Consider the following 26,757-nt stretch of genomic DNA (forward strand, 5'->3'; position numbering starts at 1 on the left):
CTATCCGTGACTCCGCCCACCTGCGGTGTTGTCTAATTGGATTAGTTTATATAACTTTGGCGCCTGTCTACCTGTCAACTAACCCGCGTCTCCGCCTACTTGTGTTCATTGGAAGACGGTGACAGGTGACGAAATCTGTCAATAGGCGGAGTCACGTAACTAGCAAATTAAGTGTCGTGCTGTTTGTCCCACATCATCAGTTTGCTTATTTCTATTCTAATATAAAATATCCTGTTGCTATCAGAAACATAAAAAATAAAGTAAATTTAATACCAAATGTTATATTCTCCATCTTGTACTGCTGCAACAACACGTGTACAAAAATGACCGTTTGTTGCCCGAGTGAAACTACGTAATACGTACGATTTGCTTTTTGAAATATTAGTTCTATAGATTTGAGTTGTGCATTTTCATTTTCATTTTTTTTTTTTTTTTTGCATTTCGTGAAAAGAAGTCGGCCCTGAAAAGGGCCGTTTTGAGAGGTATTGGTCGTTTACTGTCGGAACAATGCGGTAGGGTAGAGTTTATCTAGATCCCAAGAAGATGGTTCTAATCACACTGGTATCAGTTCAATAAGGTCGGATACAAAATAAAATCAGCGGCCTTTTTATGTTAGATATCAGGAACTTAAGATTTTTAATTGCTCTGTCCGTGGTTACACAAATGTAGGAGTATGGTATCACGGTCCCTGCATTTACAAACGACACGAATTATCACCATTTATTTCAGTAAATATTAATCGACCTTTTTTTTATTATTTAATACGGATCTCGTGTCATGACACATAATTAGTTTACAGGCTCTTACTTTGAAATACTGCAATACAATTTGACAGGCTATATTTTTATCGGACATAAAAGGGTCTAAGAAATAATTAATATATCAAACTAGTTTTAAAGTTGTGAATTCGTCATTTTTAACGCGCGGACCCCTTGTACATTTTTTTTTACAAAAAAAAACAAAACAACGTGCACACATGGGATTACTGATAGCAAATATATTGTTTGATAACATATACAACAAATGAAAGGGTTTTGCTTTAATAGCTGTTAAACGCAGTGTGTCGTGATAGGATATATCTTACCTGAAGACACCCGTTAATGGATAGGATCGTCGATCTGCTCCAGGTAAGCTAATGAATATAACTGCATATAGATATACTGCTGATGACTATTTTATTGATAAATGAGATGTAGGTTTCTATCCTCGAACCCACTTGAAAATATGATGAACAACGTCATTCTACCTGGGTCATGGAATACCTGAAAAAGAAGATTGAAACAGTTAATATAAACGTTGAATACTTTACTTGCTACTGTACGTCATCTCCGATACGTCCCGGGGTAAGTATAAATAACAAAATGCAATATACTGGCGATATACCAATTTAATTGTATCATTAAACATGTTTATCAATCATCACATGTGTTGACGGTTTCTTGAACAGGTAATACAGCAACGGCGATACTTCTCAGTTATGGATATCTGAAACAGGAAGATTGACACAGTTAATACACAGTGATTACATATGGATCCCGCCCGGGTCAAGTATTATAAATAAATAACAAAATACGATGTACAGTAGTCAACGTAACCGGTTTATTGCTTCAATACACTTTCTCATATGAAAACTTCACATTATACGGGGTAAATCATAACATGGGTATTTTTTTGACAACACCACCGCCGTATTACCGAAAACAAGTACGTCAAATATCACGACAATATCAGTCGATCTCGGAGCAAGTAAACGGAATAGGTGGGTTGTGATTAATTACAGGCGTAATGACAATAGATAACGATTGATCTGGGGTAAAGAATAATGTCCAAATCCGAGAGCAATAAATGTTGCTTCCAGTAATATTTCCCGTTTGCAAGAACACGTATTTCTACCGTACGATACACGAGGTCGCGCGCGGTGTTGGACGTTTCATCGATCGATCGGTACAGGTAATCCTATACTACTTGTCGAGTGCGCTGATGCGTAACGATCCACGGCACTCTGAATTTAAAAACGGCATACTGAATTTAAAAACGGCACACTGAGAATACTCAATTACACTTAAAATACTCACGCCACGTTGAAAACGCTCACTTTCACTGAAAAATTCAAACTCGCGCGAGTAAATTCAAGGTTTTAGGGTTACCAGTGCATGTAGCTATCCTAATGATGGGCATATATTGAATAATAACATGTGACTCTGTACTAGACAAACATGCCTCGTGATGTCCCTCTATCTAATTGCCTTTCACTGCTGTAGGATATTTTTACACAGCTGTAATATTGCGGCAGATAAAAAAAGCCAATCAGTAGCAACAACGACACAAAAATAGGGAAAATAAGCAGGAAAATGTGTTATATTGGTCTGAACTACGTACTGTGATGGGAATTGGATGTGGACATGCTTGATGCATCATAGACAACTTGAATGGAACTGATAATAACAATTGATTTCTGATTCAAATTACAAACTAGGATTTATTGATTTCTGGTAATCAAAATATGGGGTGGTTGTTTGCATCTCAAGTTTAAATGCAGCAGTTTTTATCAGACGCTTGTCCATTTATATGTAGACTAGACTCATTACTGTACACATCGCACAGATTGGTTGTAGTTAGTGTACACATCACACAGATTGGTTGTAGTTAGTGTACACATCACACAGATTGGTTGTAGTTAGTGTACACATCACACAGATTAGTTGTGGTTAGGGTACACATCACACAGATTGGTTGTAGTTAGTGTACACATCACACAGATTGGTTGTAGTTAGTGTACACATCACACAAATTGGTTGTAGTTAGTGTACACATCACACAGATTGGTTGTAGTTAGTGTACACATCACACAAATTGGTTGTAGATAGTGTACACATCACACAGATTGGTTGTAGATAGTGTACACATCACACAGATTGGTTGTAGATAGTGTACACATCACACAGATTGGTTGTAGTTAGTGTACACATCACACAGATTGGTTGTAGTTAGTGTACACATCACACAGATTGGTTGTAGTTAGTGTACACATCACACAGATTGGTTGTAGCTAGACTCATCATTAGTGTACACATCACACAGATTGGTTGTCATTAGTGTACACATCACACAGATTGGTTGTAGTTAGTGTACACATCACACATTGGTTGTAGTTAGTGTACACATCACACAGATTAGTTGTAGTTAGGGTACACATCACACAGATTAGTTGTGGTTAGGGTACACATCACACAGATTAGTTGTAGTTAGTGTACACATCACACATATTGGTTGTAGACTCATCGTTAGTGTACACATCACACAGATTGGTTGTAGTTAGTGTACACATCACACAGATGGGTTGTAGTTAGTGTACGCATCACACAGATTGGTTGTAGTTAGTGTACACATCACACAGATTGGTTGTAGACTCATCGTTAGTGTACACATTCCACAGATTGGTTGTAGTTAGTGTACACATCACACAGATTGGTTGTAGACTCATCGTTAGTGAACACATCACACAGATTGGTTGTAGTTAGTGTACACATCACACAGATTGGTTGTAGTTAGTGTACACATCACACAGATTGGTTGTAGTTAGTGTACACATCACACAAATGGGTTGTAGTTAGTGTACACATCACACAGATTGGTTGTAGACTCATCGTTAGTGTACACATCACACAGATTGGTTGTAGTTAGTGTACACATCACACAGATTGGTTGTCATTAGTGTACCCATCACACAGATTGGTTGTAGCTAGTGTACACATCACACATATTAGTTGTAGTTAGTGTACACATCACACAGATTGGTTGTAGCTAGACTCATCATTAGTGTACACATCACACAGATTGGTTGTCATTAGTGTACACATCACACAGATTGGTTGTAGTTAGTGTACACATCACACAGATTGGTTGTAGTTAGTGTACACATCACACAGATTGGTTGTAGACTGTTTGTTTATGAACTTGCACTTTTTTTTATAAAATATTTAATCAAACTAAAGTGGGGTAGTATGGAGTATTTTATTGAATCTAGTTTGTGATGTTTGTATATATAGGATAAGGGGAGCCTAGACAAAGGGCTAACAAACGAGGTAAAATAACTTACAATCAGTAGATTAATCCATAATGAATTTATCAGGGGAGTGACTAAACTAGTTATTGTAACATATAGCTCTGTGGTGAGGGCTGGTGTCTACTACAAAGTAAGGGGGGCAACTGTTGTGTGATTGTCGACGTCCCAATCAATCTGGCAGAGTGTCAACACAATGATTCAGTGATCATCTCATTATGGTTCTGTATCCACCTCATCAGATATACATATTGCTGGTGTCAATGATAATGCTGTTTACAAATCCCATTACATATTGATCAAATAATTCAACATAATTACAGATTATGTTTGGAATGCATGAATTATCACATTTGAAAATAAAACAGTACTGTTTTGTGTTGTACAGATGTTACTTTACCTAGGATACGCCGTGAAAGCTAGAATATAGCTGATTTCCATTGGGGTCCTCAAGCAAAGATCTAATTGACATATATATATATATATATATATAATTATGAAAAAAACTGAGTTGCGACAATAAAGATAATGTTATGTCTTCGAAAAATGATATAATGTAGTACTAATAGGAAGCTAAATATATATTAAGTTTTCCAAAAGTTGGTGTTTGTTTGTGTTAGTAATTTGCAAATCAAAATAATGATCATTATTTGGAGTTGCCAATACTTGATGATTACTGCTGATACTGACTTGGATCAGGTGATGACAAACATTACATTAAGTAAGAGGATGATATAAATATGTTTAACAGTTGTACTTTTCATTTCAGGGGACATAACTCAGAAAGGCTATGACAAGAAAAAGAGTAAGCTCCTCGCCCCATACAACATACAGCAGCCTCCACAGAACACAGGTTAGTCTGAAGATTTCAGTAGGTTGTTTGGAAAACCTTTATTCAATAACAGGTGTCCTGAGTGTAAAGGAATTTGTTTAATGTCTTTGTCATCCCATTAAATCATAAATTTATGATTTATTTATTATATATGTTTAATTTATACTGTATTTGTCAAGTAGTAATAATGACAGTACACAGACAAGTAAATTGTCGAATTTTCGAGGCAATCTGTCCCTTTATCAAGACACAGGTAAATTACATACGATCACATATAGACATAGAACATGGAACAGTTACACGAATATAGTGGGTATATACAACACTAAATATTGTTATGTTGTAAAAATGGACCCCTCGGTTGATGATTACTTCGTCATGGGCCTATTATGATCAATGAGAAAACACCTTAGGTGGTGTACGGATGGTAAAAGTAAATAAATAGATAAATAAATAATATAACTAAAAGGTTTAACAAAATTATATACATTATGTATATTTATATTTTAAATCATTGATTTATAATTTATATATTTATATTTTAAATCATTGATTTATAATCTATATATATATATGTTGTATTAATACCTGTGTATTTAGAGACTAATGTCCGTCCTTTGTTTTACCGAGAAATGTGACATCAGTATAACAATGAACTTAACCTGAAATAAAACAAGCTTTTTCCTGGAACATATATTCAGGGTTTCCATGCATCAACATTTGCAGCAGTGATTGAATAATAAAAAGTCTTCAATGTACCAGGTCTAGAAGTCAACACTCTGATACCTCATGAATCCTAACTCGTATAATTGTACAGTTAAACGATCCCAACATGACAGTTTTTTACATTTATAACTTTTTCTATAGATTTATACTTGTTAGCCGTCTACATTTACTGACAGTTGGGTAGGTTTGACATGACATGCTGAATGATCCTAGAGGCCCTGAAATCAATACTAGCCTAAAGATAAGACTGACATTGCATCCATTTTCTCCCATACTTCACAGGGAATCTCCGTTTTTGGTAGGGAAAAGATAATTGTCTTTACTGGGGTAGGGATAGACGGCTGACATGTGCTATGTCGTCATAATGATGAATTATTACTGTGATGTCATACAGTTTGTTGTGACTAAGGAAAAGAATCTTCCACCTAAATTCTTTAAAAAAAATTCAGCTCGCCTGAAGAAGGTTATTTTATTTTCTTTGATTAAAACAGGAATTGATTTATATTTTCACACATTTTTGGTCTACCATTATTAAAACGTGATGCTATGGTAGGCTATTCAAATTGTCTAGTGTCTGTGGTCTTTGTGTCACAGGTCGTCTGTCATCTATCAATAAAGGTTCTTCGTTACTCCCTACAAGTTTTGTTCATTCAATTTTGAGTTTGATTGGCAATCATGCTCACAATGGCTGAGAGGCAACCAGCTTAGATTTTGACAGTTTTAAAGATTGTTATTGCTCTTTCTTGAAAATCGTCAGGATATATATAATTCTCAATCATCACATGAGGATTTCCCTTGGTCTCTAGTTTTGTCCATATTATTTTGAGTCTGATCTGAGTATCAAAATGGCTGACAGGAATGCATGCCTTCTTGGATTTTGATAGTTGGTTAGCAATATTTCTCCGGTTTCTTCTTAGATCTTTCTTTGACTTGATATGTAGGTTCTACTTGTTATCAAATGATTAGGAGGAAGAAGGGAAACATGGGTAAATCAGAGAAAATATCGGCCTTTCATACGACCAATAGAGGTCATTCAGTGATTGGTGCCAGATCCCTCCGGGATCTATTATGTAATTATGATATATTTAGTACATGCAGAATAATTTCTGCTTTGGCTGTTAAGATGCTGTCATTATCATAATCCATAAGAGTTATATATTTGTTAACATATCTCCTTTAAAAAACACTTCACGTAATAGCTTTTGAATTCTTTAAAATCATGATTCAACAGAAAATATCTTGTTTTGGTTTAAATACATATTAAGTCTCAGCTTAACTTGTACGTGTGTGGTGTAATTTGACAATTTTTGGTCCTCGTGGCTATGAGATCATACAAGCCTACATGTACACCTACATGTACATATGCTATGTATACATTCACAGTCATCTCGTTAATTCTATATAGAAACCACAGACAGTGGTAGGCTCTAGTCTAAAGCTTTGACTCTGGTTTCCCGATATGTCCACTTTCTGTCCACTTTCGGTGGTTTAGATATTTACTTGTAAGTCCGAGAGACTGTGAACCTAGTCTCATTATTGTTATCTAAGATATTTGATTGATGTATACTTCATTTCAAAGTACATCAACCAAGGATATTTTACTTATGTTAGTCATTCGGGTTTGAAGCCGATAAAAATTTTTTAATAGAAGGCAGTACAAGTATGAGAAAACAGGCTTGATTTAAGTGATAAAAAAAATCTAAATTTGAATGATAATTGAAAGGACGATCCTATAATGAATCATACTATCTGTGGCAACCCGTGATATGGACATAACAACATCATAAAGTAAGAATAGGGATTAAAGGAAACAGGAAGTCCCATATGTGGTGCCAGATTTAAGTTGTTCTTATTAAAGATTTGGAAGTTTTCATGCTGATGATGATGGTGGTGATGATGAATGCAATTTAATATTTAGATCTTTTCAATTAACCCTTGATATATATCTAAAATTACTGTGCTAGGACCTGTTGTATTTTATGTGTCGTGTGGGTGTGTCACATAAAGATAATCTCTTAATGCCTCCTCGTTAATATTGTCCCCTTGACCTGTCGTCAAGATAAGGCTATACAGTCTGCCAAGGTAATTAGTGTGTCTACAACATATTTATCACATTGTCCTCTCTCAAACCCCTTTACAGCATGTACAACTGTGCACTAACATAAATCTCATACATTTTCTCTCAGTCTGTCATTCCATCTCATTCCCTCCCAGTCTTATGCTCCCTTGCAGATTCTCATTCCCTCCCAGTCCCTCTTTCCTTCCCAGTCTCTCATTCCTACCCAGTCTCTCGTTCCCTCCCAGTCTCTCGTTCCCTCCCAGTCTGTCACTCCCTCCCAGTCTGTCATTCCCTCCCAGTCTCTCATTCCCACCCAGTCTCTCATTCCCACCCAGTCTCTCGTTCCCTCCCAGTCTGTCATTCCCACCCAGTCTCTCATTCCCTCCCAGTCTCTGACTTCCTTCCCAGTCTCTCGTTCCCTCCCAGTCGCTCACTTCCTTCTAGTCTCTCATTCCCTCTTCAGTCTCTAGTTCCCTCCCAGTCTCTCATTCACTCCCAGTCTCTCATTCCCTCCCAGTCTGTCATTCCCTCCCAGTCTGTCATTCCCTCCCAGTCTATCATTCCCTTCCAGTCTCTCATTCCCACCAAGTCTCTCATTCCCACCCAGTCTCTCATTCCCACCCAGTCTCTTCCCTCCCAGTCTCTCTTTCCCTCCCAGTCTCTCATTCACTCCCAGTCTGTCACTCCCTCCCAGTCTGTCATTCCCTCCCAGTCTCTCATTCCCTCCCAGTCTGTCACTCCCTCCCAGTCTGTCATTCCCTCCCAGTCTCTCACTCCCTCCCAGTCTCTCACTCCCTCCCAGTCTCTCGTTCCCTCCCAGTCTCTCTTTCCTTCCCAGTCTCTCATTCACTCCGTCTCTCATTCACTCCCAGTCTCTCATTCCCAGTCTCTCACTCCCTCCCAGTCTCTCGTTCCCTCCCAGTCTCTCTTTCCTTCCCAGTCTCTCATTCACTCCCAGTCTCTCATTCACTCCCAGTCTCTCATTCACTCCCAGTCTGTCATTCCCAGTCTGTCATTCCCAGTCTCTCATTCACTCCCAGTCTGTCATTCCCTCCCAGTCTGTCATTCCCTCCCAGTCTGTCATTCCCTCCCAGTCTGTCATTCCCTTCCAGTCTCTCATTCCCACCAAGTCTCTCATTCCCACCCAGTCTCTCATTCCCACCCAGTCTCTTCCCTCCCAGTCTCTCTTTCCCTCCCAGTCTCTCATTCCCTCCCAGTCTCTCGTTCCCTCCCAGTCTCTCGTTCCCTCCCAGTCTCTCGTTCCCACCCAGTCTCTTCCCTCCCAGTCTCTCTTTCCCTCCCAGTCTCTCATTCCCACCCAGTCTCTTCCCTCCCAGTCTCTCGTTCCCTCCCAGTCTCTCGTTCCCTCCCAGTCTCTCGTTCCCACCAAGTCTCTTCCCTCCCAGTCTCTCTTTCCCTCCCAGTCTCTCATTCCCTCCCAGTCTCTCGTTCCCTCCCAGTCTCTCATTTCCTTCCAGTCTCTCATTCCCTCCCAGTCTCTCGCTCCCTCCCAGTCTCTTCCTTCCCAGTCTCTCACTCCCTCCCAGTCTCTTCCTTCCCAGTCTCTCGTTCCCTCCCAGTCTCTCATTCCCTCCCAGTCTCTTCCTTCCCAGTCTCTCACTCCCAGTCTCTTCCCTCCCAGTCTCTCATTCTTCCTTTACTTTCTGTTTACCCGTTTACCTCTGTGACTTGGTCTTCCAACTAAGGTTCTCTATGGTACACAATAAAAGGCATCATTAAGGAAAACAATGGAATGTTCCAAGTCTGGATGATCAGTTGAATCTGTGTATATCAGACAGAATCTGATCTGTGGTAATTGATCAGTCTTTTACCACAAAGTCGACTCTATTGTTGTGTAAGGCCAACGAGATAGATAGTAAGGTGTTTACGTACAGTTCATTATGAATGGTTGTGGACTGACTTCTAGTTAGTTACAGGTTTATCGCCTATTTTCTACGATTCATTTCGCAGACTAAAGTCATCAGTATTCTGTGGAGTGGCAAAGACTTTTACTTATATTAGATACTGGCTTACCACCTACATTTCTAATCAAACAAAAATCAAAGAGCGGCGGTTACTTTCTGAACTTGAGTACTGTGTCTCCTATACTAATTATTTCTAAAATAAAAATGAATAATTTGTACCATCAGCTTGAATAACTCATTAGGTGTTTACAAGCTAATCCTGTATATCCAAGTTCATGACCTCGGAAGTTTTAAATGAAATATTTTGATTACAGATACTTTAGCAAGGAACATGACCTAATCACTAGTTCATATATGGATTTCATAGTACACAGTTCATTTTGTTACAATTTGGATAAAAGGAGTCAACTTCAATTTTCACAAGTTTATCAATACAAATTTAATCTGTACAAATGTTTTAGGAAGACATCACTTTACTACACATATTTATAAGAGGATGTAGCGAGATGTGTTCGAGGTCAAATATGGTAGGCTATACATCTCTAACAAGTTGTTCAAGTTTATAACAAGAATATAAATATCCAGATGTATATATAATTAATACTGTCTTAATAGCTGTCTATAAATAAACCTACCAGATATAAGTTTCCTATTATTGTTCTATAACAATGATTCACATTTCTTCTCCGCTTGTCTTGCTAACATCATTGACAACTGTCGCCTCCAGGCATCCTTCAGGAAATCTTGTCAATCACTAAAATTATAGACAATATCTCAAGACTTGTCCCAATTTCCTCCCATCCACGCTTATTCTTTCATCTCATGCACAACAGTTGCATCATAGAATCACCTTGTCCTCATAACAACCATTACACCATAGAACCTCCCTTCCCCATACAACCATTACACCATAGAACCTCCCTTCCCAATACAACCATTACACCATAGAACCTCTCGTCCCCATACAACCATTACACCATAGAACCTCTCGTCCCCATACAACCATTACACCATAGAACCTCTCGTCCCCATACAACCATTACACCATAGAACCTCTCGTCCCCATACAACCATTACACCATAGAACTTCTCGTCCCCCATACAACCATTACACCATAGAACCTCCCTTCCCCATACAACCATTACACCATAGAACCTCCCTTCCCCATACAACCATTACACCATAGAACCTCCCTTCCCCATACAACCATTACACCGTAGAACCTCTCGTCCCCCATACAACCATTACACCATAGAACCTCCCATTTCCCATACAACCATTACACCATAGAACCTCCCTTCCCATACAACCATTACACCATAGAACATCCCTTCCCCATACAACCATTACACCGTAGAACCTCCCGTCCTCCATACAACCATTACACCATAGAACTTCTTGTCCCCATACAACCATTACACCATAGAACCTCTTGTCCCCATACAACATTACACCATAGAACCTCTCGTCCCCCATACAACCATTACACCATAGAACCTCCCGTCCCCATACAACCTTTACACCATAGAACCTCTCATTCCCCATGCAACCATTACACCATAGAATCTCTCATTTCCCATACAACCATTACAACCTCTCGTCCCCATACAACCATTACACCATAGAACCTCTCGTCCCCATACAACCATTACACCATAGAACCTCTCGTCCCCCATACAACCATTACACCATAGAACCTCTCGTCCCCATACAACATTACACCATAGAGCCTGTCATCCCCCATACAACCATTACACCATAGAACCTCCCATTCCCCATGCAACCATTACACCATAGAATCTCTCATTTCCCATACAACCATTACACCATAGAACCTCTCGTCCCCATACAACATTACACCATAGAGCCTGTCATCCCCCATACAACCATTACAACCTCTCGTCCCCATACAACATTACATCATAGAACCTCCCATCCCCCATACAACCATTACACCATAGAACCTCTCGTCCCCATACAACATTACACCATAGAACCTTCCATTCCCATTACAACATTACACCATATATATAGGACCTCTGGTCCCTCATAGAACCCGTAATGATATACATAATATGTATGCATATATATCCAGAAGTTTGTTAATTGTTGATATGCTCCTCATGCAAGCTCCCACCTTTCACTCCGGACTAACCTCCCATTGACGTAGAGCATTTGGTGTAGGTGTACCGTTTGGTATAGGTGTACCGCTGGTGTGGGGCTCATACAGGTACTGTGATTATAGACTTGAGATGATGGTTACGGGACACAGACATCGCCTCCAGGGCTGTGTACACCTGGTAGTGTGGAATATACCATAAATATCCTATCACGCGAATAGGAAGCAGTAGTATGAGTAATAAGTGTTGATCAATGTCTTATTGATCGGAAGTGTATGGAAACTTTTCTAAGGCTATTGCAATTGGTGCCTCAAACAAAACATAATATGATTTATTTCATGAAATATGTTATTCCCTTCAATACCAAAAATCTAAGTGGAAAGAATATACACACATTTGCATTTTTTTAAAATCTAATTGCTAAAAGGGATTTTCTGAGTGATTTGTTCATTAAAACTGGACAAATTCCACACATGTCCTATTAAGTAATTAATGTTAATAAAAATCTTTACATGGGGTTGGCTCCATCGGAGTGTATATGACGGAACATATGGTCTTTTAACAGTTATAACTCGTCCCATCCTGGTGGTTACAGGAATTTAATACACATGTTGGCTCGTACAGGTGCCACAGGACAGGTATGCATCTGTGAGGGAAGTCCACACCTGTTTTAGGTTAGTTCTACCTGGCCAGACGAACACAGACCTACACATTATATATAAGGATGTACGTCTGTACTGTGTAATCCCGTGTTGTTTCTGGATCCTAATGATCGCCGTATTTACAACAGTGCTGTGTACCAAAGGTCTTGTGTGTCGTGTTCATTGTTCCGAGATCGACTTCATTGACAATGTATTGTGTCTGGATCTCCGAGAATGGGATAGCGACATTGTAACAGTATGATGTAATACTGTTGACTGACGTTAAATACCTGGGATAGATATACCAACTTATCCTTTTGAGGTGTTGTGTAGCAGTCAATATGTGATAGACTCTGTAGACTTACTGTTGGATCATTTCACCTGAGGATGAAGAGTTAGTGATGTTCTGGGTTTAAAGTAAGTGTCCCTTAGGGAATGTTCAGTGTGTGAACAAATTTCGTCCAATTTATTTTTGGACAGTATGGTCAGATCTGTTTCTACATAGTTGAGGTGACTTTTGTTATCAGATCTTAAATACATCTGATCAAACTATTAGTCTCCTACTGGTAAAACCTGATAGGGGAGGTGGGATGAAGCTTTAGGTTTCTTCTTTGTCTGTATTGTACATATGTACCTAACATCAAAGTTTGTCAGCACTCTAGGGGCTTCATTCCTCGAGGGACTGTGATCAAACTTTACACAATATTAAAGGATGGTAATATCTTGGATTAGTCCAAGTTTCCAAGTACTCGGGTGAAGGTCACCGTTACTATTTTTAGCGGAGGCGTGTAGGAGACATGTTGCTTTAGTAATACCTAGTATGCTAGTTTCAACTATGATGATTTGAAAATATAATTTGGGTATTATCCGCATACACTGGCTGATAATGTGCTCTTATTGGGTCGCTTAAGGATTGATATTACTCTTGTTTACAACTTATCCAAACTGAATCAAATTAACACTCGCTGACACAGTGAAGTGTAAGAACTTATGATTGGATCACTGACCTTCGTCCTTGGTAGAAGGTCATTTGGGTGCAAAATTTGCTTAAAAATGGGGAGAAGGAGAGATGCATACATTCTTAGTTCAATCCTAAAACAGGCAGATTATGTTATAATCAGTAAATTATTAATTATTTCCTTATTTAAATTTTTGAGAGAATGATGTTGATATGGATGTAACTTTATACTATAGTCATCATATTGTTACAGAGAAGACTTTAGACCATAGACCGTTCGTCCTTAAAGAATATAGGCTAGGCTAATATTGCATTGACAGACATTTTTAACTTACGATTGCTCGTAAATAAGTGTTTTTTGTGAATGGGAAAGAAGAGGATTGAGAATGTGTAATTGTAGCCAGACATTTAACCCTTAATTACACTTTACATAGACACAGTTTTATAAGTGGGTGCCAAGACCCTGGGATGGTCGACAGTTTGTACTGATATATGTACACTTTGTAATGATGACTGTGTTCTACACATGGGACATGGAATTATAGCTGACATTCACAGACTATCTGGGTAAGACTTAAATTCATGTTTTTGATAGGAAAATTTAACAGCATTTTCAAGTAATCAAGTACACTCACACTGTATACTTCACAAATGTGATCACTATTATATTTTGGTTACTTCTACAAATGGGCAAATTTTAAGATTGTGTTTGTAATTAGATTATCATTATAAACCAAAATATATACAAAATACAGAGATAAGTATTTGTCAACTCAGTGTTGCTGTTTTACACAACAATTGCACATAGGCAGTATATCAGTGTTTTTCGATGCTGTGCTTCAGTACAACACCTATAGCGGTCCTCGGCGAGGATCAAATCATTCAGAACTCCTTGGGGAATCTTCTGTTGTATATTTAAACAACCATATCTGATGAGTTCAGGATAGGACAATAAATTTGTTCACAAGAAAAAACAGCTAAGATACTTATTTGAGCTATCTTCCAGGTTGATAAAATAGCGCTCACTCATCGTGTACCGGTTTTATAATCCCTCTTTCATTTGACAATCATGAAGTAAAATCCTATATTTGTGACTTAAAGTGAAAGTAGAATACGTCTGATTGGTTCTGGCATCATTTCTTTCTACTGGTATATGTTGGTGGGAGTTTCGAAGAAAGAGGAAAGAAAGAAAGACAAGAAAACGCAAAAAATGGCCGTACTGGTTGAGCTGGTCAAATTGTAATTATGAGGTGAAACCTAGCACATTTCTGAAACAAGTTTATTTCTGAAACAGAAATTCTAATAGTGATAAAGATTTGTATGGTTTTAAGCTATTGAAAGTGAAATGCTTGTATATGTGACATGAATGCGTGAAACAAACGAACCATAGAAATTGACAAAGCAGGCCGCATTCATCGATAACAATGAATTTCTAGATGACTTACATCTCATCATGGTCCAGATCACTTAATGTGTAGAAAATGCATTTAATAACTTTAAAACAAAGGAACAAAAATATGTGGAAAGTAATTAATAGGATTTCACAGGGAAATTATCACAATGTTGTTGATCAAGAAATTTGCATGTGACAGACATTTAAAACACTGAAGATCTAAGAATTAAACACTAGAGACATATAATTTTCATAGATATGAGAAACTTAGTTCAGCTAACATCGATGGAAGTCCAAAAGGTCCACCCTGTTCATCCCAGCTATCCGTGAGGTTAAAGTTAATCATAGCTAGCTAGTATACCAAGGGAAACCACAGCCATTTCAAAGTCACTAACATTCTTGAAAATAACATGATTTTCATCAATAACTGTCCAGGAATACAAAATTTCTTAAAAGATAAAACTGTCTTCCTATATTTCCCGCCATTTAACATTTATATAGAACTTGCTTTACTCCTATTTCAGGGCTTTTTCTGGGGTTTTTTGGGGCCGTTAATGGGCCCCATTCCCAATTGAAATTATTTCATATTTATGCCAAATTCCCAAAATTTTCAGTTTACTCCTGAAAAAGTCTTTCCTAATTTACCAATTTTCTTCCCAAAATGAGACAAAAAGGCCCTTTCCCAAATCAGTGAGAAAAATTAAAGCCCTGATATTTCAATCCCTTATACACCTATCGATGGCCTTGGTGCTTCGATTTCATCATAATTACAGGAAGTAGCAGATGCTGTGTGAACTGGAACAATGAGTGTAAATACAAAACAATTAGTCAACATCCTGGTGGTATTTTATCTGCTATTGTTACAATATTGATAGGGAAATATGTAAAACTGTTAAAATATGTAAAACTGTTATAACGGACACAGAAAAACAGAGACAGAAATATGCCTCGAGAAGTACGGGAACGGTTTGGTAGGTTGGTAGGCAACAGAATTTTGTTATTCGTTTTGAACTGATTTCCAAACACTGTTATACATATATCTTCAAATACAAGGTTTGTGTAGGCAAGAGTAATTGTTCCAGAACAAAGGCAAAGATGCTAAAAATGTTCAGACAATAGCCAGATTTATTGGTATTCTGTGTGTTACGGACTAATTCCACAATAATACAATTTCTTAAATTGCAGAGCCATTATCTCTACTGTTACAAACCATTAAATTTGTTTTGTGTATTTTCAGGCCCAAGTGCTCCAAGTCCACAGACAGCGGCCCAGAGGAAGGCTCATCGGAGACTTACACGGGAGGACAACAGATATCACTCCGGTAGATCTATTTCACCTCTCCCTGTTTGTACCTTACACTGTATAGTCAGTCATAGGATGCATTGTGTTTGTCCCCCTCCTGTTGTACTTAAGCTTTTCCAAGTTCTGCCTGTACGCTACTCATCGCTGTTACTTCTCTCTTATATGGCACAAGTGTTCACTTTATAAGCGGGCAGTGTGTCCTTTATCAAAAATAGGTCACTCTGACCTACATTCACAAGGCATTGCATCCTTTATCAAAATTAGGTCACTGTGACCTACATTCACTAGGCATTGCATCATATTATCAAAAATAGGTCACTCTGACCTACATACACAAGGCATTGCATCCTTTATCAAAATTAGGTCACTCTAACCTACATTCACTAGGCATTGCATCCTTTATCAAAAATAGGTCACTCTGACCTACATTCACTAGAGTATGATTCCATAGAAACCTATATATTGACACATATATACAGGACAAGAAGCTATGGTGTCCATTTTCCAGGAAATTACTTATATTTTAGTCCATCCTCATTATCATTTATTTGCTTTCCTCATTATGAAATTATTGGTAAATAGCACCAGTGTATCTGGAAATTTACTTTTGAATATTTGCCATCTGTTCACAATATATAGGTGTTAAACCCTGCACACTCATTCTCAACCTAACATAGCATTACACTGTACTAAGAGCATTACACTGTACTAAGGTTAATACGATAGATAATATAACTGCGTTTAAATATGTAATTAGTTTGAAAATATTGATGATGAGAATATGACAGTGAGGTTCGACTATAGCTTATTTACTGTGTGCTATATGCAGCCAATATTATTTATTTATGATTTGTGCTTCCAGCCTAATTCTCAAAAAGCTTTTTATGTGCCACCTTGACCCATTGACCAATTGCCTGTGCCTTTACAGAGATCCGCACTGAAGCAGTGATGCAAGCCCTTGCCATGTCCAAGCGCGGCCCTGTGATGCCCCTTCCCTCCAAACGCACCTCTGTCAATTACCAGGGACAACAGCGACACCGAGAGAGACAGGGTACGAAACTTACTAAAACACCCAATATGTAACTATAGCCCAGCAATATAAATACACAGTATCAAGTGGATTTTGGGTACTACAACTTGTTCTTTGTTTTGTTTCTGAACTGGTATTGGTGAACTAGATTTGATCACTTCTGATGTCATACAAATCGGGGAATTTATCACTATAAGATCTGATTTACTGTCTTATCACATTCTCTGCAAGTTTAAAAGCTACCACCTAGCTAATCACGCGACCAGAATCTCGCCTGAAACCCCTTTGCCCAATTTGTTACCTTTGTATTAAAATCTTGTGAGATCTGGAGCCCTGTTGATGGTGGCCGTTTTTTAAAACTGCTGAAAAAGGATTACAAAGAATGTGGAAGGATATATTTAATGAGCGATGATCAGTGAGTAAAATATGTATGTAAGCATATAACTATCTGGCCTTTTAATTTGTGTTTACTTTGTATTGTCAGGTTAAAGGAAACAGGGGTAAAATGATGTCCAGGCACTTCCCTGGATAAATTACTTGTTTTTTTGAAGGGTTAAAGTTCTGATGTAATATCGCCACAAGGAAGTTTTTAAAAGGCAATATTAACATCAGAACCCTTCGGTTTAGATAAATAAGAATTGTGTTTATATTTTGAAGTTTGAAGCGTTCATTTAACTAGTGTAGGTTTTGTGTGTTAAATTGTTGTGTTTATGGTGACTCGTCATTTTGATCAGAGAATAGCAGGACGCCATTTCCTACATGAAATTATTACTTATATCTGAATTTAGTTCCCTTCCTGAAAAATTCAATATGGGTTCTGTAGTTAAATGTTGGTGTCGTTGGTTTCAGGAAATCGAAGGAATAGGCTTATCAGCTGTAAGTCGGGTGCACACACCGTCTTTGCGACCTAAATTTTTTTTAGTGGTGAAGGGGTATTTTCCCCATTTACTTCCTGTGGTGATTTTGTTTTCTTCTTTTCATCAATTTTTATTCGGTTTCACAATCACCCACATTTCATTTTGTGGTTTTCTTTCTAGGATTTTTGTTCATTTTTTTTTTTTCTTGAATTGTTGAAAAGTTAATTTGTTTTTCATATATAACCAGTATAGAGCGTTCTTATTCTGTTTTCAAAACTCAACTAGATTTTCTTAGAAATAAATTCTTCTGTTTAGATTGTTGTGTTAGAATAGAAAACATATACTATATATGTAGAAGACCTATGAGGGCTTTTACTCAATTATGCATGATATTTGAAAAAAAAAAAAAAAAAAACCACTTTAGAATGCTATTTGTCATTTCTTCACTCGAGTATCTTCAATACATCTAATTCTCAATGTTGTGACTGATTTCAAAGTACTTCTATGTAAAATATATACCTTAAATTTTAACACTCAACATAATAAACTTACTCAAAATTTCAATATTGTTGAATTCTAAGATTATTCTTAAAAAGTTAAAAGAAATATACAAAGACTCCAACAATCTGCCGATCAATAGAAATAGGCTGAAATTTTGAATTTCAATTATATGCAATATACATATCAGAAACAGCTCTACATCCATCATTAATTAAAAAAAACATGAAATGTACTGTTCCAGAAAAAAATATGTTGGGTGTGTTGAGATAAATAGAATGAACTTGGGTGGATGTTGTTTTGTGCCAACCCCACCCATTGTAGTACGGTGTGAGTGTTGAGACCGCCCTTACCCAGTTCTTCCTTCCTTGTTTGTGACATTCTTTGATTAGTACTGATATGTGTTGTAAAATGTATGAATATGTAATCTAATTTTAGTTCAGCAACTGATGTTGAACTATTTATCTTCATTTTAACACAGGTATAATGTCAATTTACCATATTTTTTAATCCATCATCTGATAAAATTGCCCTATAAATGGCCATGGTCCATATTCCAGCCATTGTCCGTTATGCATCCATGGACAGTTCTTTTCATTACTACCACGTAATTCTAGAGAAGCAATGGAGGGATATTTCTCAAACTTCACATGTATGTTCCCTTTGGTCCCTAGCTGTGCCTGTTGAATTATGAGTCTGATCGTGAAAATGACAGGTGGTCGTCTTGCATTTCAACTGCTGAAGTTTGTTATCACTATTTCTTGAAAAGGACTAGAGGAATATTTCTCAGTTTTTACGTTCCAGTTGGTCAATAGTTATGTCCATTCAATTTTGAATTAGATCTGCAGATCGAAATTGCCAAAAAGGTACCAATCTTGGAACTTGACAGTTGAAATTTGCTATTGATAAATGTCTGTAAGTTCTTCTGAGATGTCTCTTAGACTTCATATGTAGTATTCCTCATGTTATCAAATAATTGAGATGAAAAGAGGAAAGGGGCAAAAGTATAGTAAAGATCGGTCTTTTATACGACCAATGAAGATCATTCAATGGTGAGTCCCTCTGGGATCTCTTGTTTAAATAGGTGTTTGCGTAAATGATAATTTTTACGTCCCTCAGATTGTTATCATATGTTGAATTAAGTGCTGGAAAACTATCAGAAGCTGAGCTTTAGCACACTGTCATCAGTTGGTTGTTTTTTCAAATTACCCTCCAAGGTCGGTCAGTGGGTCGTCTGTCTTTAAACAATCTTCTTATCCCTACTTTACGAGAAGTAAAAATAAGATATAGCTCAAATTTCAGTTGCCCATATTGAAATTTGAGAAAGTTTGCGCATATTCAAATTTTAATCTGTGCAACTGAAATTTGAGACTGATTGACAAACATAAATGGCTGACAGGCAGCTGTTTTAAATTTTGATTGTTGAAGTTTAAATTGTCATTAATATTTCTCAGACTGGTATTGTTACTTCTCAGAAAGCTCTTCATGGGTCTTTATCAAAATTCATTTGTAGGTTCTTCTTGTCTCTAGTGTGTATATTGAACTTTGAGACTGATCAGAATTCAAAATGGCCATGAGGTGTACCCATGGGTTGCAAAGAGAGCTATCAGTCGCGCTAACCTTCGTTTATGCTTTATATGAAAAATGGTTTAGAAGAATCTTTATCTAGTGACTTGGAAATGTCCATTATCTGATATACATTGTTGAATATAATTTAACACTCACTCATATATAACACAAATCCAAGACAAGTATGAATAAAACTCTTGGACAAGTGTTTAAGTCTAGGTAAGGTACTTCTGCTTCCATCACACTGTCTGATTTACAGCATCGGTTACATCCATCATTACTGTGTGTACATGTTAATTTGTATTTTACTTTCAGTTGTTCATTGAGGTTACCAGAATTCTACGTTGTAAATCTTCATGTACAGGAGACATTATCTTTCATGTCTCTGGTTGTTCTACATCTGAAGCAGGACGACAGAATTATTAGAAACTTCTACCCCTTAAGGTTGGACGGGGGGATCTCAACCCAAGGGGAAACATTCGTGTTTGGTAGCTTAATAGTATCTTACCCTGAGGGTTGAGTAGCTTAAAAGTATCTTACCCTGAGGGTTGAGTAGCTTAATAGTATCTTACCCTGAGGGTTGAGTAGCTTAATAGTATCTTACCCTGAGGGTTGAGTAGCTTAATAGTATCTTACCCTGAGGGTTGAGTAGCTTAATAGTATCTTACCCTGAGGGTTGAGTAGCTTAATAGTATCTTACCCTGAGGGTTGAGATCCACTGTCTCGACTTTCGTGGGGGTGAATGATTAATTTTCTCTTTCCCTGTTTACCCTCTTATGTCTCTAATATTGATGTTATATCAATGTAAGACAATTGTGACGTGACGTAATTGTATTGTCAATATGACGTCGTGGTTTTGTGACATGACGTCACACTGGTTAAACTCTGGATATCTCTATCCAGGGTAAGAGAAAGCTATGTCACAGGAAGTGACACAGGAAGTAATCAGTCGACATAAATGATTACCAAGAAATACGAACACAACAATTACCGATATTCAGAAATCTTGTCAACAATCTGATATGTATAGTCTTCTCATCAAAGACTGTATTCTTATGTTTCGATATTTTATATTGTCGTAACTAATGTTGTTTGTTAATATTGATTTCAGATTCTTCCTCGGATGATGACAGTATATTTGGGGAAGACGTGTCCCGGGACTTTAACCGTGGCGGCCGTTTCCGTGACAGTGGAGCAAGTTCATCATCATTTTCCGATGCCGGGGCATCACCGCATCACCAAGGAGGGCGAGGTGAACGACCCCACAGTGCAGCCTACGCCATCCCAGGAAACACCTCACGTCAGGCTTTGGCTGATGTCCTGCAGAGCTCCCGGCATTGTAAGTAGTACTCTCGGTGTCGGAGAAGGAAAGGCAATCCCAATATATCTTCATTTCTTATTGGATTTTAATTAATTAGAAATCAACGGCATGCGATTAGTGTTAAGCTGTTGATATTTCTATCAGTCATAACTTAACTTTTTAGATATCATTGAATTGTTTTCTATACTGTAAATTGTAAATGTAATACTAGAGGCCTAGTTTTTGTCAATTTATTGCTTTGGTTGAATTGGATACTATGTGATATTAGATAAAACATTTATTGCAATTTATCATCAGACAGTGGTTACATAATACACGAGTTTTAAATTGAGACCCAACACTTCAGTGTCATTTTGAATATTTATTAATAGACTAATGGTCTTCAGCATAAAGGGGTAATTTAACTTTGGAAAAATTGATGCAGATTTTTTTTCTTTAATTGTAATTAGGTTTTCTTAACATGTAATTAACCCTTTTGTTTCAATTATCATACAAAAAAAATCACTGATCAAATTGCACACTTTTCATTCTTATTCACAAAAAAGGTTATTGTGTGATGACCTTGACCCCATGACTTCTTGTACTGATCATTGTCTTGTGTGTGTTTGTCCTTCCTAGCACAACCAATCCCACAGCAACCAGACGTCACTAACAATGCCAAGAGTATGCGCCAAGCAGATCGCGTGGGCCATTATGCTCCTGCTCATCTTTCATCCGTGCGCATGACATCTACTGGTCATGTTTCTGGTCTCCAGGACGATGGTAAATTATCCTGGTCGACAAAGTGCTTAACATTCATGCAGTTATTTTGAATTTATCAAAACGCTTAAAAGATGTGGCAGAAACAACAAGTCTAAGGCATATTTGAGCCATTGCTATGGGGCATCATCCGGCGTCCAACATTTGTAAACATTTTTCAAAGGATAACCAAATATTAAATAACAAGATGGCCGCCATGACTGCCATCTTTAATATTTATTTTGACCTCATAAATCAAATATTATCAGCTTCATAATATAACAAGACTTAGTATGAATGTTCAAGAGACCTTTCTGAACAAAAGTTGCCATTTTAAAAGTTGTTAACAAGATTGCTACCACACAAACAATTAGTATACGACGAAAAATCAACTTAATTATTGCTTTTGGACAAGATAAATCGATATTGAACTTATTTTATTTATTTTTTATAAGTTCATCAAGTGGTGGTGAAGAGTTGGATAAAAATCTGTAAATGCTATAACTGGTTGATTTTTTATTAATTGTATTTTCGTCTCAGATGGGGACTGACGACTAACACTATTACCCTTATCAAAATAGGTCTAATAAGACAGGAAGTCGATATATATACAGTGGTCACTAAAGTAGCTCAGACAATTTTATACTATAACGATAAGAATTGATGACTAGTTTTACCCGAAATCTTTGGTGACCTATATATAGACGTAGAAGCGATCGTAATTATCATGAAGTGAAGAAAGTTTAATGATCAATCAACATTAAACTCGATGAAATACTATCATTTTACTAATTACTCAAATTAGTACAGCCATGTCTCAGACAAATGACAAACCATGACAACGTTACACGTCACGGACGACATGGTTTACTACCAGGAACTTGTGTCTTGGATATTAGTGCATTTGGTTTATTTGGTGGAAATATTCTTGTGCTAATATTTTCACGTGTTATTATATTCGCGGGTGGATATTTTCGCGGAGATTTAATGATCGCGAAAACTTCCACGCCGCGAACATTTCCACTTTTACAGATAGATTTTGACATAGTATTATAATGTTATCAAATTAGATTGACTTATGACCTTTGATGACATAGAGCTGTATTATATACCAAGTACCTCATAAGGGGTTAAACGTCTTTGCAACAGACACTGTTAGGGTTATAGTGGGATGTGTGTTAAGGGATATTGATATCAACCCTTAGAACAGCCAGCCAGGCTAAAACAGATAAATGGATGTATCATGACTTTGTATAAAATATATCACAATTAAATCACTCTAAAACATACTGAAATTGTATTAAATATATCACAACTAGATCTATCTAAAACATACTGGAATTGTATTAAATATATCACAACTAGATCTATCTAAAACATACTGAAATTGTATTAAATATATCACAACTAGATCTATCTAAAACATACTGAAATTGTATTAAATATATCACAACTAGATCTATCTGAAACATACTGAAATTGTATTAAATATATCACAACTAGATCTATCTAAAACATACTTAATTGTATTAAATATATCACAACTAAATCACTCTAAAACATACTGAAATTGTATTAAATATATCACAACTAGATCTATCTAAAACATACTGAAATTGTATTAAATATATCACAACTAGATCTATCTAAAACATACTGGAATTGTACTAAATATATCACAACTAGATCTATCTAAAACATACTGAAATTGTACTAAATATATCACAACTAGATCTATCTAAAACATACTGAAATTGTACTAAATATATCACAACTAAATCTATCTAAAACATACTGAAATTGTACTAAATATATCACAACTAGATCTATCTAAAACATACTGAAATTGTATTAAATATATCACAACTAGATCTATCTAAAACATACTGGAATTGTATTAAATATATCACAATTAAATCACTCTAAAACATACTGAAATTGTATTAAATATATCACAATTAAATCACTCTAAAACATACTGAAATTGTATTAAATATATCACAATTAAATCTATCTAAAACATACTGAAATTGTATTAAATATATCACAACTAGATCTATCTAAAACATACTGAAATTGTATTAAATATATCACAACTAGATCTATCTAAAACATACTGAAATTGTATTAAATATATCACAACTAGATCTATCTAAAACATACTGAAATTGTACTAAATATATCACAACTAAATCTATCTAAAACATACTGAAATTGTACTAAATATATCACAACTAGATCTATCTAAAACATACTGAAATTGTATTAAATATATCACAACTAGATCTATCTAAAACATACTGGAATTGTATTAAATATATCACAATTAAATCTATCTAAAACATACTGAAATTGTATTAAATATATCACAATTAAATCACTCTAAAACATACTGAAATTGTATTAAATATATCACAATTAAATCTATCTAAAACATACTGAAATTGTATTAAATATATCACAACTAGATCACTCTAAAACATACTGAAATTGTATTAAATATATCACAACTAGATCTATCTAAAACATACTGAAATTGTATTAAATGTATCACAACTAGATCTATCTAAAACATACTGAAATTGTATTAAATATATCACAGTTAAATCTATCTAAAACATACTGAAATTGTATTAAATATATCACAACTAGATCTATCTTAAACATACTGAAATTGTATTGAATATATCACAATTAAATCTATCTAAAACATACTGAAATTGTATTAAATATATCACAACTAGATCTATCTAAAAAATATTGAAATTAAATCTTGAATTTATTTCCTGGAAATTTGAAATGCCTACCTGTAATGTGCCTCACTTTAGGTGTAGAGCATTGATCTATTGATCAGGCGAGCGTTTTGGGCCTGTAGACCTCTTGTTTATTAAAATATTATCATTGGAATGATAGCTTTTAACATAAGCACTCCGGAATTCCTTTTATCCACCAGATAACTATTGTCATTGATCTATCATTGATAAGCACACTAATTGATATGTACTAATATCATTATCATTTTCTTTAACGATTTAAGTGTGTATGAAGCTTTGCAGATTGCACCAATTGTTGATATTCTCCGATAAAAGGCATGTTTGAGATACTTATTTTATTTGGATAATCTGATTTCTTATTATTTTTTGCATTTCCTTAAAATCATATGGTTTTAAGCTTGTTATAGCAATATAGAGTGATTAACTAGCAGTGTTTGCTGTCATATAAAATTCACCATGGAAATGAGACTGGTGAAAATTATGATGTTAACAACCACAGGGGACAATTTATGTATCGCCCCCAGAAAAAGGAGTCGGATATTTCAAATGATTATTGGTCTTGTGTTATAGGTCCTCGCCACCAGGGGAAGGTATCTGCTAAAATTCAACAGCTGCTTAACACATTGAAGGTATGTTACAACCTCCTGTCGTACTGGTGTTTAAGTCTGACAATGTGACACACTAACTGGTGTCTACCTCCTGCCGTACTTGTGTTCCAGTCTGACAGTCTGACACACTAACTGGTGTCTACCTCCTGTCGTACTGGTGTTCCAGTCTGACACACTAACTGGTGTCTACTTCCTGTCATACTGGTGTTCCAGTCTGACAGTCTGACACACTAACTGGTGTCTACCTCCTGTCGTACTGGTGTTCCAGTCTGACACACTAACTGGTGTCTACCTCCTGTCGTACTGGTGTTCCAGTCTGACACACTAACTGGTGTCTACCTCCTGTCGTACTGGTGTTCCAGTCTGACAGTCTGACACACTAACTGGTGTCTACCTCCTGTCGTACTGGTGTTCCAATCTGACACACTAACTGGTGTCTACCTCCTGTCGTACTGGTGTTCCAATCTGACACACTAACTGGTGTCTACCTCCTGTCGTACTGGTGTTCCAGTCTGACAGTCTGACACACTAACTGGTGTCTACCTCCTGTCGTACTGGTGATCCAGTCTGACAGTCTGACACACTAACTGGTGTCTACCTCCTGTCGTACTGGTGTTCCAGTCTGACAGTCTGACACACTAACTGGTGTCTACCTCCTGTCGTACTGGTGTTCCAGTCTGACAATGTGACACACTAACTGGTGTCTACCTCCTGTCCTACTGGTGATCCAGTCTGACAGTCTGACACACTAACTGGTGTCTACCTCCTGTCCTACTGGTGATCCAGTCTGACAATGTGACACACTAACTGGTGTCTACCTCCTGTCATACTGGTGTTTAAGTCTGACACACTAACTGGTGTCTACCTCCTGTCATACTGGTGTTTAAGTCTGACACACTAACTGGTGTCTACCTCCTGTCGTACTGGTGTTTAAGTCTGACACACTAACTGGTGTCTACCTCCTGTCGTACTGGTGTTCCTGTCTGACAGTCTGACACACTAACTGGTGTCTACCTCCTGTCATACTGGTGTTTAAGTCTGACAATGTGACACACTAACTGGTGTCTACCTCCTGTCGTACTTGTGTTCCAGTTTGACAGTCTGACACACTAACTTGTTTCTACCTCCTGTCGTACTGGTGTTCCAGTCTGACACACTAACTGGTGTCTACCTCCTGTCGTACTGGTGTTCCAGTCTGACAGTCTGACACACTAACTGGTGTCTACCTCCTGTCGTACTGGTGTTCCAGTCTGACCCACTAACTGGTGTCTACCTCCTGTCGTACTGGTGTTCCAGTCTGACACACTGACTGGTGTCTACCTCCTGTCGTACTGGTGTTCCA

General features: G+C 36.9%; 1 protein-coding gene across 8 annotated transcripts in view; it reads left to right on the forward strand.

Annotated features, from left to right (window-relative positions):
• The window catches only part of LOC117317720 (disco-interacting protein 2 homolog C-like), a 100,768-nt gene that overhangs the window by 29,590 nt on the left and 44,421 nt on the right, over positions 1-26,757 (forward strand). For all 8 annotated transcript variants that reach the window (XM_033872612.1, XM_033872613.1, XM_033872617.1 and 5 more), the window contains exons 2-7: positions 4,833-4,916; positions 15,956-16,039; positions 16,949-17,071; positions 21,086-21,313; positions 21,914-22,057; positions 25,378-25,436. In XM_033872612.1, coding sequence (XP_033728503.1) covers positions 4,833-4,916; positions 15,956-16,039; positions 16,949-17,071; positions 21,086-21,313; positions 21,914-22,057; positions 25,378-25,436 — 722 coding nt within the window. The remainder of the gene's footprint in view (positions 1-4,832; positions 4,917-15,955; positions 16,040-16,948; positions 17,072-21,085; positions 21,314-21,913; positions 22,058-25,377; positions 25,437-26,757) is intronic.

This window comes from Pecten maximus, chromosome 19, assembly GCF_902652985.1.
Source record: "Pecten maximus chromosome 19, xPecMax1.1, whole genome shotgun sequence".
NCBI lineage: Eukaryota > Metazoa > Mollusca > Bivalvia > Pectinida > Pectinidae > Pecten > Pecten maximus.